The sequence below is a fragment of the Monodelphis domestica genome, chromosome X, assembly GCF_027887165.1.
Source record: "Monodelphis domestica isolate mMonDom1 chromosome X, mMonDom1.pri, whole genome shotgun sequence".
NCBI lineage: Eukaryota > Metazoa > Chordata > Mammalia > Didelphimorphia > Didelphidae > Monodelphis > Monodelphis domestica.
In genome coordinates this window covers 79,292,808-79,309,114 of record NC_077235.1, presented here as the reverse complement: position 1 = coordinate 79,309,114, position 16,307 = coordinate 79,292,808, and the positions used below count along the sequence as shown (strand labels likewise).

Sequence of the window (16,307 nt, the reverse complement as noted above, 5' to 3'; positions counted from 1 at the left end):
GATCTTCCATATCCTTTTTTCTTTCTAGAAGCCTAAGTTCTAGAAATTAGGAACACTCCTGAGTCTGCAGACTCTCCAAAACCCAGTTTGTCCAAGGACAAAATATTTTAAAGCCCTTTTGTATCCAGGAACCTAGGGTTCATGAACTCTTTCCTAGATTCCTAGATGAAAGTACAGGCAACTTCCTCAAGTTGGCCATTAGCCACTCCAAGGGTTGGAGGAGGGAAGCTGGGCATCCACAAGCCTCTATCACTAGGACAAAGGTCCGATCTTAGCTCTTCTATCCAAAAAGGGCCAACTGCAACTGATGCCCTTCTCCTAGCCTAGCACAGAGGCTTAGCTTAGAACCATGGCAATCATGTTCCTCTACAATTGGTCTAAAACATCCAGAGCCAATCAAGTCATCCTCAGTCAATGAATAGAGACCCAGCCCACATAGGCTCTATAAGTTGTTTGGAGATCTTGTCTAATCAACTCCTTAGGATTTATTCACTGGTTCCATCAACAACGAAGTACTGAGAATCACCTGCTGGGTACAGAGTATAGTGGGAATTGGGAAGTTTAGATAAGATATGGCCCCATCCTTATGGTGCTAACATTAAGGAGAGGATAGGTATAATATATAATCTCATGAGTGCATCAGAGATCACAGGATAGCGTTAAGTGAGCGCAGAGGGGGTAGGTTCCAAGGAGGATGGGATGAGGAACAGGCTTCTTGGAAGAGGTGGCATTCAAGTTGGGATTTCTATGATGGGTATGAAGAAGGGGAGGAGAATATTCCAGGTGTAGGGGATGCTATGAGCAAAGGGCACAGGAATTGGTCCAAGTCACTGAGAATCTACTATGTGCTAGGCTGTACCAGATGCTGGGAGATTCAAAGACGAATAACACAAGGTTGCTTGTTCTTTAGGAGCCGTTGATCTATCCCACTCATTGATGTACAGTTTCAAAGGGTCTTAATGTAGATGCTGCTGGTGTTTCTTACAAGGTTCCAGTTCTGTGGGCATTTTGCCAGGTCCTGGGCATTTTGGCTAATGAGTAGTACGTTTGCCTTAGCAGGGCAGCCTCCTCCTCCTCCTGGGTAGGCTACCAAAGCGTTGACTTGATTACCTCCATTTTGGTCTGTGATATTTTATGCTTCCTCTCCTGTAGGCCGACTTACAGTTGGACAGAGAGCGACACAATTTCTTTGAGTCATCTCTTGACTACGTATACCAGATCCAGGAGGTTCAGGAGACCAAGAAGTTCAATATTGTGGAGCCTGTAAGTCCCTTCTCTTCATTTACTGATCAGATTGTAGATTTCCATGGAAAAGTGAAGTCTTTGTTCTCTCTGGCAACTCTAAAAACTGATGGATACACAAAATGGGCCTTCTAGCAAGTTCTTTCATGATCTTAGGCAAATTGCTTTTCTTCTCGGACCTTAGTTTCCCCATCTGTAAAATGGGAGATATTGAATTAGATGACCTGTGAGGCCCTTTACACCTCTGAAATGCTATGGTATTCTAGTAATACTTATTCTTAAAACCATGTAATGAGAGCTCTGGAGAGGCCTTTAGGGATTGTCAATTCTACAAGCAGTTAGGCTAGAGATACAGAAACAGAAGTGAAGCTAGTGCCTGCCTGCCAGAAGCTTATACTCTAATGGGAGAGAAAATGATTTGTAAATAGATACAGACAAAATATGTAGAGAGTAGAGGCAAGGTAGAGGTAGAGCTGAAGATGCTGAGGGGACCTGGCATGGCCGCCTCTGTCATCTGGTGCTTGAGCTAAGTTTTGAAGGAAACTGAGAATTCTGAGAGGCAGAAGTGAGGAAGGATAGTACTAAATTCAACTCCCAAAGCCACTCAATGCATCAGTGGGAGAAGTGGAATGTTAGGCAGCTAAGGGGTGCAGCGAATAGAGTGGGACCCAGGAAGGCTTGAGTCCAAGTCCTATCTTAGATACTTCCTGTCTTCATGACCCTGGCTAAGTCACTTAATCTTTGTCTGCCTCAATTCCTTCATCTGTAAGGTAAAGATAAGAGCAGCACTTAATTCCTAGGGTTGTTGTGAGGATCAAAATGAGATAATATTTGAGAAGTATTTTGCAATTCTTAAAATGCTACATGCATGCAGCTATTTAGTATTTATTCATTTAATCCCTTACTTTCTGTCTTAGAATTGATAAGGCAGAAGAGCACCAAGGGCTAGGCAATGGGGATAGAGTGACTCACCCAGGGTCACCCAGCTAGGAAATGTCTGAGGCCAGATTGGAACCCAGGACCTCCCATATCCAGGTTTGGCTCCTTATCCATTGGCCACCTAGCTGCCCCTGTTATCTATTTATTATTATTATTAATTAGTATTCCCGAATCCTATTCTTGCTGTCTTTCCATTATATCATACCCTCTCTTATTAACGAGAAGTCATTTCCTTATTTAAACTGAGGTTTATTCCAAGAGCTACTGGGTATGCATTTCACAAATGTTTGCATATTATTCTCCTTGAGATGGATAGATGGATAAATAGAGCTTTTATTAAGTACCTTCTGTATGTGCAACACTATGTTGGCCCCTGTGAATAAAAATAGAGCCCTTTAGGAGCTGACAATCTCATCTCATGGGAGAAGATTGCATCTCTCCCCTCTTATGGGTAAGAGTAAGGTTCCTGCCTCATTCAATATTTTAGCACACTAAGGTGGCAGGACAATTGTATCCAGAACGGGTGTCCCTCTTTTCTCTGACAAATGATGTTCCCGTGACCCAGAGACACGAACTGGTGACAGATGATCATGCAAGGGTTCACGTGCCTTCAAGAGTCTCATTAACTTCCAACATCTTATTTAAGTTAGCAAATGATTATCCTTTATGATTCAGCTACAAAGAGGACCCCAGGAATGAATGGATTTGCTAGTAGAGCATAGCCTTGCTCATTGCCCTGCCGTGTTGCTGGGTGTGGAGATATTTGCATTGGCCTTATGGATAAAGGATGATGGTCAAAGATGTACTGTGTATATATCGAACCCCGGGGGGCCTAGTTGAAAGGTTTATTGTCCAGTGGTGGATGTTTCCTGTGTCTGACGTAGGGAGTGAGTACCTGCAATAAGGTCCTTTTTGTCCATTTGCTCTAGGTGTTGGCCTTTCTCCACAGCCTCTTCATTTCCAACAATCTGACGGTAGAATTAACACAGGATTTCCTCCCTTACAAACAGCAGCTCCAGCTCAGTCTGCAAAATGTAAGTCTGGCACTGGGGGGTTCCATTTCCTTGTCTATCCTCCTTCCTGCCTTTGCAGGGGGTGGCCGCATTCTTGGAAGCATCGCCCCGCTGGCATGTTGGGGCTCTTTAGAGCATCCTGGACCGACCTTACTGGACAGTTACGAGAAGCCAGTCTCATTGGTTTCTACTCTAGTCCTGCCTGGTCTTCCAGCTGTAGGCCACTTGAACCCCATTTCCCATGAACTTCAGACTCCTTGGGAACCATTAGTCTAGAGCCACAAATCCTGAATTTTGGACTTGACACATAGTTGCTATGTAAAGGGAATTTATCCTCCCCCTCCCCATTCGAATTTTGTATACTTACATTGCCCTGCAACATGATGGAGTGTGCCTATCAGTGGACTTGGAGTTCAAGACCTGGGTTCAAGTTCGGGGTCTATCAGACATAACCTTGGATAAGTCACATAACCTCTCTGAGTTTGTTAAATTTATATATGGTTGGACTGAAATACTAATAGGTGGTCACCAGGGATTTAATTTCTAAATCCCACAATGAATTACTAAAATAAAATGGAATTTATGGTAGTTTATTTTACAATAGGGGGAAGATATTAAGGAATGAGAGAGAGAGAGAGAGAGAGAGAGAGAGAGAGAGAGAGAGAGAGAGAGAGAGAGAGAGAGAGAGAGAGAGAGAACTCTGGCTTCCTCTGAGCCAGGTAGAAATTCTAAGGCCCTAATCAGGGAAAAGAGTCTCAAGACAATGGGCCTTTCTCGGAGGTTCATACCTCTAGAAAGGCAGGGAAACTTAAGTCAGTCTTTCACTCACCACAGTGACTGTCTAAAAGGAAAGCAGTCTGAGGTCTCCTGCACGAGCTCCTCCAGGGTCGAGTTCCACAGCCAAGTCCAAATGTCTGTCTTCCAGTCTCTCCTCAAGTGTCTGTCTTCCAGTCTCTCCTCCGAGTGACTCTTCTTCACTCCAAGCTCGAGATACTGATCCTCCAGTCCAACTTTGAGCCAGAGTTCTCTCCATCTATCTTCTGGCCTCTGTAGTCCTCTATTTAAAGATCTTTTTCTCTTGTGTCACCTCCCCTAAATTTCATGTCTACCAATCACAGCAGATGCTCTCTCCAGGACTGCCTGCTCTTTAGTTCACACTTTTTTTTGTTAGATTATACCTTTTTTGGTTATATAATACCTTTTTTAGTTAGTTTGCACCTTTAGTGGTTAGTTACTTTTTGTAGATTAAAATGGGTAGATCTTCAAATACTGAGTTAACACTTTTGGGAATTAAAATCTAAAAATAGACCGGGGATTACAATTTAATCTTCCCAATAAAGGAAGAGCTAAGTACCTTCATTGTTACAATCAGGGGATTACAATTTAATCTTCACAAGCCTCAATTTTAACATCTGTAAAATGAATCATACCTATTCTACCTTCTCTATAGAAGTGTAGAATTTAAAGCATGGTGGAAAGAGCAGTTTCCCTGGAATAAAGATCTGAGTTCAAATCCTAACTTTGCTACTTTCTGGCTGTGTGTGATCACTTTATCTTTCTGAGCTTCAGTTTCTGCATCTGTAAAATGGACATATTATCTTCCTCCTTGAAGCATAGGATTTAGAGTGGTTGTTGGTTGTCTCTCGAACCGAGGATGACGATTGTCTTTGTGCACAAAGACACCTGTGCATGAAGATTTAAGTGGAAAAGTCGATGCACAGAGACAGTCCCACTCTCTCAGCGTTGGAAGCCTGGGTCCAGTGGCACGAAAAGTCATTACAGCTGGAGACTTCCTCAGCTGCATTGGATGGCCATGTTGTCTTTTGTGCTCCATCACGCCCTAAGCACTCCACAGTGCCTTGCTGTATCGCCATCTCAGCCGTTGAACCTTCTTGTTGGTTTCTTCCACCTGTTCCGCCGAAGCAGTCTTCACATGCTGGGTGAGCAAAGCCCTGGTTCACCAGGGGTCGACGTCGACCCGATGGCTACCCTCACAAGGTTTGGCCGGCCTGTCGAAGCCGTTGTCCGGGGTGTGGCCGCTGCTGCATACTAGCAGCTACTAGGAGCCACAAGTGAGAGCTGGGTGTCAGGTGAGGGTCAGTGGCTGGAGAGCTGCCCTAGAAGGGCACAAGCCCTCCATACCAGAGATATTACCCCTCCCTGAGCACCCCATACACCCCTGTGGTGTTGTGGTAGTAAAGTTAAAAGAACAGTGACTCTAAAGTCAGAGGACCTGAATTAACATCTTGACTGCCTGTATGTGACCTCAGACAAGCCTTAACCTTATCTAAAGGGCTAGTTTTTCCCTTTTGTAAAATGAAAGGGCTGTACTAGATGGGATTCTGAAGTCCTTTCCAGCTCTAGACCACTGATCCTAGGATTCTAAGACTACATCTTCTAGATGTTCCATAAAATTCTGATAGTGCCAATGTCCTTGCCAAACTATATGTTTGCTAAGTACTTAATCGATAGTCTCAAGTGATCTGTGACCCTTTAAATAAGGGTGTCTTCAAGGTGGCAACAGCTTGCTTTATCTGCATGCTGGTTTTTTGTACCCAGAATAATAATGGTAATAAAGGACCTCATTTTACAGATGAGAAAATTGAGGCCCAGAATGCTTATGTAAGTTACCCAAGGTCATCTAATGACATAGAGACAGAGTTGGATTTAGAACAATGGAGGGGGCATCTGGGTGGCTCAGTGGATTGAGAGCCAGGTCCAGAGATAGGAGGTCCTGGGTTCAAATCTGGCCCCAGCAATTTCCTAGATGTGTGACCCTGGGCAAGTCACTTACCTCTCATTGACTAGCCATTAACACTCTTCTGCCCTTGATCAAATACATAATATTTATTCTAAGACAGAAGGTGAGGGTTTTTTAAAAAGAACAATGGAAAGAGCACTGGCTCTTTCAGAGTCAGAGGACCATAATCAAATCCACATAATATCTAAGAGACCTTGGACAAGTCATTTCCTCTCCTTTGGTCTCAGTTTCCTTCTCTGTAAAATGAGGGTATTAGATTCAGTGGCCTCATTGGTCTGCAAGGGTTAAATTGGGGTTTTGACTAAATAAGACAGTTATTAATTCAACGTTGTGGTCACTGGATTCAAAATATTATCCCTAAGTCAGAAAAAACCATTAGCATCTTTTATTTATAACAACGAATAGAAAGAGTTGAAGTATGAAATGTAGGAGGGAAAGAGTTAAGTTGCCTAGCCTACCCCAAGTGCTGATCCAATGAAATTCAGCTAGCTCCCTGACAAAGTTCCAATCTCCATGTGGAAGTCCAAGTCACTCACCAGCAAGCTGATGCAGGATCCAAGGGAAAGAGTCTCTCCACAGAACTCATGCTGAAGAGAGTGTCCCACTGAAGTGCCAACGAGCAGAGAGGGTCTCCTCGCAGAGCCACCAAGGCAGGAATCTCTCCAAGCCAGAGGTCCCAGTGGTGTCTTCAGCCAGGGTTCCACCAACGCAGTCTCCTCCAAAGCCAAAGCACCAATCTTCACAACCAATCTCTCCAAATGCCAGGAAGGGAATGAGTCTCCCAGACCATGTTGGTCTCTTTTTATACCCCTTTTTACACATCACTTCCTGTCGCTCCTCCTTCTTCACAAAAACCAATGACAGTCTTTCAATTTGCCTAGCACTGCCCGAGGTGGGGGGCAGTGGCCTTTGGAGTTGTCACTTACTGTAGTAAGTGACTTGTGAACTCTCATACTTAATGGTAAGTAGGGGTACTTTAAGTTTTTTATTTGATTAGCTAAAATAGACAAGGGGAGAGTTAATCCTATCTTCACAGGTCCCTGCCAACTCTGGGATCCTATGTGTAACTTTGGACAAATCATTTTCTTTTCCTAGGCCTTAGATTCCTCCTCTGTAAAACGAGGAAATTGAACTACTGAGGTTCCTTCCAGTTCTAGATCTATGAGCATCAGTCTCTTAGATCATAGTGCAGTGTTTTCCCCATAATCCTACTTACCTCCCAATTATAGTTCAAGGTCCTCTGAATGCACATTTCCCTGTCTCCAATCTCCTAAGAAAATTCAGTCACTCCCTGTAGTAACTCCAGAGCATTTGGTCAGTCTACTTACTATCATCTGATGCGCCTCTTTCTGTGTCCTGGTGTCTAATGTTTGATTTACAGTCAGTATTTATTCTTGGAAATCATGTCTTGGCAGACAAGAAATCACTTTTCTAGTACCCGAGAGGAGATGGAAGAACTCAAGAAGAGGATGAAGGAGGCCCCTCAGATGTGCAAGCTTCCAGGGCAGCCAACCATTGAGGGCTATCTTTACACCCAAGAGAAATGTATGTATATGAGCACATATGGTGGCCTGCAGCTGGATGACTACTTTCAGCTTTCTTCCTTTTGCCTTTTCTGACAGATTGGTAGCATTAGAAGGGGTCTTGTTACATAGACTACAGAATGCCAAGCTGTAAACGGCCTCAGAATATACAATGTTTGATGCTCCCCACCTCCAGATGGACAGGTTGTATTCTATATTTTTGGACATGACTAGTGAGGAATTTATTTTGCTCGACTACATTTGTCATGGGTTTTATTTTTCCCATTTTCTCAATAAGTAGGGGAGAGGGAGAAGGAAGGGAGAATATCAGAACTGGAAATAAAGTTGGCATTAAAAAAGGAACCTTCAGTGTGTGAGTTGGAATGGATCTTAGAACATAGAACTTAGAGTGTCAGGCCTAGAGGGATCTATGACATAGTTTTCAGAACTAGAAACAGTCTTCAAACATATGATGGTCAACTAGGTGTAATCCCGCCAGCAGGGAGACCAAGGTTGGTGGATCTCTTGAGCTCAGGAGTTTTGAGCTACAGTGGAAGAGGAGAATAGTGGGGAGAGGAGAAGATGGGAGGAGGCAGAGGAGAGAAGGAGGAAGAGAGGGAAGAGGTAAAGAAAAAGAGAGGGGGAAGAGAAGGACAAGGAGAGTGAAGAAGAGAGAAGAAGGGCAGAGAAAGAGAAGGAAGGAGGGGGAGAGTGACAAGGAAAGAGAAAGGGAAGGAAGAAGAGTGAGAGAAGGGAGAGAAAGAGAAGAGAGACATGGGGAGAGAGACAGAGAGAAGGAAGGATGGGAGAGGGAGAAAGAAGGCAAGGGAGGAGAGGAAAAAGGAAAGAGAAAGAGGGAAGGAAGAAGAGAGGGGAGAAAGGAGAAAGACATAGAGAGAAGAGAGAAAGAGAAAAGAGGAAAAACTCAGAGATGGGAGAGAGAGGGAAAGAACCAGGGAAGCTAGAAGATTACAAGAGTTCCTTTTCTGGCTCTGGGTGAAGAACTCTGTTGCTTTGTCCAAACTCAGATCTAGGTCACAATCCCATGTCGAAGTCCCAGGGAGAGGAGGAGAACTACTAGCACATATCAGCACTTCTGGCTACAGGGAAGCAGGGGACCTTGGTCACAGTTGCAGGTTGGAAAAGAGTGCTTGTGGTTGGGAGGTTGGGAGTGTAATACAGGCAAGTCTCCTCAAATCATACGATCTTGGGAGAATCAAAACTTGCAAATACCCAGAGCTAGAGGAAGGTGCAGGAGGTGGGAAGGGGAGTATTTGGACCTCACTATCATCATAATTAGCTCAAAGAGGGAAGAACATACACACTCAGTTGGGTATAGAAATCTGTCTTACCTTACTGGAAAGTCTGAGAGGAAATGAAAGAGAGTGAAGGAGGGTGCTGATAGAAAGGGTAAATTAGGGGAGGCAGTAATCAGTAGCAAAAACATTTGAGGATGAGCAAGATAAAAAGAAAGAGAATAGGATAAACAGGAGAGGAAATAAGATAGGAAATAATATCCAATATGGGTCTCATTTCTCAAATACATGGAGAAATGAGCCAAAGGTATAAGAATATAAGTCATTCCCCAATTGATAAATGATGTAAGGATATATAGAAAGGCAATTCTCAGCCAAAATATTTAAATCTATCTATAGTTATATGAAAAAATGCTCCAAATCACTATTCACTAGAGAAATGCACATTAAAATACATCTCAGGTAGCAATCCACACCTATCGTATTGGTTATTATGACAGAAAATGAAAGTAACAAAAGTAGAGCATTTGGGAAAATTGAGACACTGATGCACTGTTTGTGGAGTTGTGAATTGATGTAACTATTACAGAGAGCAATTTGGACCTATGTGCAAAGGGCACCAATCAATACCATTACAAGGTCCATGTCCCAAAGAGATAAAACACAAAACAGAGGAACTATATGTACACAAATTTTTATAGCTGTTCTTTTTGTGGTGGTAAAGAATTGGAAACTGAGAGACTGTCCCTCAGTTGGGGAATGGCTGAATAAGCTGTGATATGTTAGTGTAATGAAATACTATTGTGCTATAAAATTGATGAATAGGAGGAGCTCAGAAAAACCTGGAAAGACTTACATGAACTGATGCATTCTATGATACATTCTATGTAGTAAGCAGAACCAGGAAAACATTGTTAATAGTTACAACAATATTGTAAGAGGAACAACTGTCAATAACTTAGCTATTCTGAGCAATACAATGATCTAAGACAATCACAAAGGACTCATGACAAAAATGCCATCTGATGCCATAGAGAGAACTGATGGAGTCTGATTCCAGACCAAAGCAAGCTACATATGACTTTCTTGATTTTTTGTTTGTGTATTCTTCTACAAAAGGATTACTATGGAAAAATGTTTTACATGATATGCACATGTAAAATCTTTAACAGATTATTTACTATCTCAGTGAAGGGGAAAAGGGTAGGATAGAGGGTGAGAATCCATGACTCCAAATTAAGAAGAAACAACCGAAATGTTAAAAATTGTTATTACATGTAATTGGGGGAAAATAAAATATTATTCAAAAAAGAAATAGCCTGGAGGAGATTGGAGGTATGAAGTATTGTTGCCCTGAGCTTGGGTGATAGTCCTGTACATGGAGAGAGGGGATTGATGGGGTACTTGCTTAGATGTAGGATGTAAAGAAGACTGGAGAGAGAGACATGGAATTAGAATCAGAGAGTGCCTAGATAGTTATGGTTTGTGGTAGGGCAAAGGGATTCAAGAGTAGATGCCAGTGGCTTATCAGACTATTACAGGCTCTAGGTGGAAAAATGAAGAAGGGATGACCAGAACAGGAGTGATGAACTTGAATAAATCTGGAGGTCCTTTTGATTTAGAATTGGAGGACTTGGCTTTTGGATCTTGGCTCTGCCCCTACTACCAGTGCGTTTTTATGCAAGTCCTGTTCCCTCCCTTGGCCTCAGTTTCTCCCTCTGTAAGATGAGGGTGTAGGACTAGATGGCTTCTGAGGTCCCTTCCAGCTCTAGAACTAGGATTCCATGTGTGACCTTAGAGAAGTCATTTGCTCTCTCTGGACCTCAGTTTCCCCTTCTGTAAGATGAGGGGGTTGTACTTTCCGGCCACTGGGATCCCATCTAACTCTACACATGGTATCCTGTATGTACCCTTGGGGATGTCCCTTCCTCTCTCTGGGTCTCAGTTTCCTCCTTTGTAAAATGAAGACATTGGTCTTTTTGGCTGTAGTTTGAGCATCCTATCAGAACTGAGACTGAGAAGAATTGAAACTTATGGTGAGAATTGTGTTTCATTGGTATCCTTTTTTCTTTGTTTTTGTCCTAGGGGCTCTGGGAATATCATGGGTGAAATACTACTGTCAATATGAGAAGGAAACCAAGACATTGACGATGACTCCCATGGAACAAAAACCAGGAGCTAAGCAGGTCTGCCCCTTTCTATTACTCTGCAATCAGCATTAGTGAATTCTTTTTTTTTAATTTAAATTTTATTTTTATTGTCATGTAAAACCCACTTCCATGTTGGTCATTGCTGTAAGATCAAAGGAATACATAACCAAAACCCCCAAATAAAACCCTAAATATAACAGCATTATCCACCAGAAACCTTTCACAATTGTCCCAGATTGGCACATTGCTGAGAGGAGCCAAGCTTTCACAGATGATCATTGTCCAATATTGCTGTTACCATGCATAAACATTAGTGACTTGTATTGTGAAGAATCTACACTGAATTGTGGTAGAGCTATCATCAGCCATCTTCCAATCAATTTGCCCTTTGCCCCAACCTCTCCTTAGCACTTTCACATTCTGCCTTGTATCGTAATAATCTGTGTGTTCATCATATCCAGGGATGTGCTGATAAATGTTTAACACAGCTCTCTAAAACCAAGAAATACTCATAATACATCATTATACATTTTTAACATTTTTATTTAATACATTTATAATTGGATACATGATTAACATTTTCTCCGTTATCTTCTTGGGTGTAGACAATCAAGGTAATAGTAAATTAGGCCCTGATTTGTAGAATTTGCTAATTTGCAAAGTATAAATGCTCACATTGAACATTTTACAGCCAGTCCTCCCTAGCAGGTTTGAGCTGGCTCCAGCACATCTCTGTTATTCCCTGTCAATAGACTGTAAGCTTCTTGAGAGCAGGGACTGTTCAGAGCAGTTTTTCTATCCATTCAGAGCTTGTGGTCATGGGCAGGATTTGGTGCTTGGATCAATCAGTGACTTTTCTATGTAGGTGCCTCTCCCTAGAGATGTGTCCACCAGTCCTGACTTTCTGCATGTAGTGTGACCACAGCATTCACCCCTTCTACAGTAATTTCAAATAGGGGAATATTTGTATGGAAAGATAATGAGCTCCATTTTGGACTTATTGAGTTTGAAGTGCATGTAGGACGCCCAGTGTGCAATTTTTAAAAGGCAGTTGGCAAGATGTGATGCTGTGGCTCAGAAGTGATGCTAGGGCTGGAAATATAGATCTGAGAATCCTGAACAGCAAAGGAATAACTGGATTCACAAGAGCTGAGGAGATCCTCAAGTGAGGCAAAGAGCAGAAGGCTCAGGACAGAGCTCAGTTGCACATCTACTGTTAGCAGGCATCACATAGCTGAAGAACCAGCAAAGGAAACTGAGAATGGGTCTTTGGACAGTTAGGAGAACTAGAAGAGAATGACCTAATGAGAACCTGGAGAAGAGAGATGATCCAGGGTGAGAGGGTGAGTAACAATTTCAAGAGAGATCAAGAAGAATGGGGATTGAGAAAAAGAGTGTGCCATTGGCTTTCTTCTATGCTCTTCATTCTATCTCATCTGCTCTCCTCACTTTGCAGCCAGTAGAATGACGGTTAAGATGGGTCTTCCATAGAATGGCATTGACAACACACTATTCCTGGTTCTGGTCATCCATGATGCCTATATAATGCATGTGTAAACTTTTCTGCTAAAGACTTTGCAGTATGGGGAATGTAGGTTTATCAGTCATATTCTCTCCTCCCTTTGTTTGACAATAGTAAGATCTCAAGACCTTTTCCCAAGAGTCTTCTCTTGCTTGGTCAGTATCTTCCCCTCTTTAGGATACATTACGTATAAATCAAGCCTTCCCAGTTGTGACACCTCAAGCACAGACATCCTTTATGCATATTTGGTCAAGTCCAGCTGTTCTTCACATCTTGGTTTCCTTTAGTATCATTTCTCTTTCTTCATGTAGTACATCAGGGCCCGTCATGCCAAATCCAAATGGGGCATGATAGCGAAAAAAGCTCAGTATGAAAATCCTTATAGGACTTGCCATTTTCCATCTGTTCTTGTTCTATTTCTAGTTTTATCCCCAAATGCCTGAGGGATCATTTTTCTTGGTTGAGCCTCTTAACTACACTTTCTCAAAACGAATTTCCCCCTCTAGTTTTACTCCGTCAGTGTCTTATGGACTGATACTACTCATCATCTCTTACCACTGTCTTCTGTTGGTTAGAATTTATGAGTTTAAGACTATACTGGTGTTGCCTTTTGCTACTGTGACCTTCCACTTGGCAAGGAGATCAAGGCATTTCCTAGGGTGTTTTTAAAAAATCTCTTACCTTCTGTCTTCATATTGATGCTAAGTTTTGATTCCAAGGCAGAAGAGTGGCAATGGCGGCTAAGCAATTTACCCACAGTCACCCCAGCTAAGAAGTATCTGAGGCCAATGTTGAACCCAGGACCTCCCATCTCCAGGTCTGGCTCTCTATCTACTTAATCACACTGCTCGTGGTTCTTGGGGCAGGATTTTAACTCAGGCCTTTCTGACTCTAACCCTAACCTTCTATCCACTGTCGTGCCCAACTGTGAAGCTTCTGTATATTCTTCCAAGCTTTCAGCCTCTCTCATTTTTTGTGTTTGAGCCATATTTTCCTACATCTTTTTCACCAACCTCCCTTATACTTATCTTCTCATTGAAACCATTGATTTAATTTTAGAGGGCCGTACTGTATTTTCCATAGAGTTCCTTTACTTTCTTATTGTTTGCCACCAGTGGAGCATAAACGATTGTTTTCATAATGGTCTCCCTTCTCCCAGATGACCAGATGGTCCCTGAAATGATGTTTTGGAGGGCGGTACACCCTATTGACTTATTCATTTGCTTCGTATGTGGAATTTTATTACTTACTTGTACTATGACTTATTTCTTTGACTTTCCAAAGAGGCCTGTTCACTCTCCTTCCACGTTTCATTCTGGCTTAAGTTATGATGATCAGGTCAACAGTGAGTTGCTTCCAAGCTTCTGCCACGACCTTGGCTAAGCAGCTCATACTTCGGGGACCTCTCCTTGGTGCTTACCACAGTCTTTCTTGTACCTGACTTATGTCCGTGCCTGTCGTTCTTGTAGTAGTCCTCACAATGCAGTGTGTATGCTCCTTGAAAGCAGGTCCAGTGCCATAGCCATTGTCGTATCTCCATGAACGTTTGCCAACATAACCATCTGTTGGATGGCCATAAGAGAGGGGGCCGGTCTCACTGGCCTCCAAGCTTGTTTACTCAGCACAGACATCCCACGTCAGTACTTTTACTAAGCTTCAAATGGCACTACGAGTTTGGGCACAGCTTGTCTATGGGTTTCATGGGCAGCCCACTGTGACTATCATGACACTGAGATTTGAGGATGGAGTTTAGATGTTAGTTATACTTGCCAGATAGAAAAGAGTTGGTCAAGGCCAAAGGCGAATCTGAAGTTTCCCACTTTTAGGCAGCAAGGAGAGTAGGAGACAAGCCCATCCTAACCCTTGTTATTCTCTTCTGTTACAATTAAAATGATCTCGAGAGACTGATTTTGCAGCAAGAAGAGAAGTTTATTGATTATATCAGGTTTATCGGTCAGGCCAGCGTCATAACCAATAATGTGATCTAGTTCCCCATGGCTCTCTCAGGACCAGGGTTGACTCAAGCTGGGTCAGGCAGCCTAATGAGTAGATTTTTTTTAATTTTTTCCCCATTTGAATTACTTTAGTCAATTTAGAACATTATTCCTTGGTTACAATAATTACATTATTTCCTTGCCTTCCCTCCACCCACCCTTCCCACAGCCAATGGGCAATTTCATTGGTTATTACCTGTGTCCTTGATCAGAACCTATTTCCTTGTTGTTGATGTTTGCACTAGGATGTTCATTTAGTCTACCTCCCCAGCCATATCCATTCACCCATGTATTTAAGCAGTTGTTTTTCTTCAGTGTTTTTACTCCTACAGTATTTCCTCTAAATGTGGATGGTGTTTTTTCTTTTAGATTTCTCCAGGTTGTTCATAATCACTGCATTGCCACTAATGGAGAAGTCAATTACGCTCGATTGTACCACAGTGTATCAAGCTCTGTGTACAATGTTCTCCTGGTTCTGCTCCTCTCACTCTGCATCACTTCTTAGAGGTGTTCCAGTCTCCATGGAATTCCTCCACTTTATTATTCCTTTTAGCACAATAGTATTCCATCACCAACATATACCACAATGTGTTCAGCCATTCCCCAACTGAAGGGCATCCCCTCATTTTCCAATTTTTGGCCACCACAAAGAGAGTAGCTATGAATATTTTTGTACAACTCTTTCCTTATTATCTCGTTGGGGTACAAACCCAGCAGTGCCATGGCTGGATCAAAGGTCAGACAGTCTTTTATCGCCCTTTGGGCATAGTTCCAAATTGCCCTCCAGAATGGTTGGATCAATTCACAACTCCACCAGCAATGCATTAATGTCCCTACTTTGACACATCCCCTCCAGCATTCATTACTTTCCATAGCTGTCATGTTGAACAATCTGCTAGGTGTGAGGTGATACCTCAGAGTTGTTTTGATTTGCATCTCTCTGATTATAAGAGATTTAGAACACTTTTTCATGTGCTTATTAATAGTCTTGATTTCTTTAACTGAACATTGCCTATTCTTGTCCCTTGCCCATTTTTCAATTGGAGAATGGCTTGATTTTTTGTACAACTGGTTTAGCACTTTATAGATTTGAGTAATTAGACCTTTGTCAGAGGTTTTTGTTTTGAAGATTGTTTCCCAATTTGTTGCTTTCCTTCTAATTTTAGTTACATTGGGTTTTTTTGTACAAAACCTTTTTAATTTGATGTAGTCAAAATTATTTATTTTGCATTTTGTGACTCTTTCTAAGCCTTGCTTGGTTTTAAAATCTTTCCCTTCCCAAAGGTCTAACATGACAAATGTTAGACCTTTGGGAACAGTTGCAGAGATTAGGTTCAGTTTTCAGTTCAATTTTCAGTTGCAAATGGCTCTGTCTTGTTGTTTGGTTTGATTTTCAGTCCCCTAGGAACATTCAGTTTGTGATTGGTAAGGAAGGGTATTCAGAGGTCTAAACTTCTGCTGCTTCTAGACCGCCATGTTGACTTTACCCCCTCTAATAAGTAGATTTTTAGGAGCTCATTGTTCAGCCTCTCCCTTGACCATCTCAAGATATCTTTAATTGTGATAGCTAATTAAGATTTGGTCCATCAACCTGGCCATTTCTCCTCATACCTAAATCACAGGGAACAAGGACACAGGGAAAGAACCCTTATCCCCTTAGATTATTAAACAAATTCTAGTACAAAGGAAGACATTTCTTGGGATTCCCAAGGACAAAGAAAATGCATAAAGCAGCAGACTGGATGGTATCTCTGTCCCAGATCTCAGATGGAGGAATGCCCAGCAATTTTCCTTGATGTGGATGGATTAATACAGTATGTAAAAAATACATTTTCCCATCTCAAAAATGAGACAATGATGCAAACTATGACCATATATGGGCAGGTATGAGGTGGGATGGTCTGCTT

At 42.2% G+C, this 16,307-nt stretch overlaps 1 protein-coding gene across 2 annotated transcripts in view; it reads left to right on the top strand.

Moving 5' to 3' along the window:
- Positions 1 to 16,307, top strand: part of OPHN1 (oligophrenin 1) — an 832,681-nt gene that overhangs the window by 455,075 nt on the left and 361,299 nt on the right. For both annotated transcript variants that reach the window (XM_056809750.1, XM_056809751.1), the window contains exons 6-9: positions 1,153 to 1,263; positions 3,111 to 3,215; positions 7,371 to 7,500; positions 10,820 to 10,920. In XM_056809750.1, coding sequence (XP_056665728.1) covers positions 1,153 to 1,263; positions 3,111 to 3,215; positions 7,371 to 7,500; positions 10,820 to 10,920 — 447 coding nt within the window. The remainder of the gene's footprint in view (positions 1 to 1,152; positions 1,264 to 3,110; positions 3,216 to 7,370; positions 7,501 to 10,819; positions 10,921 to 16,307) is intronic.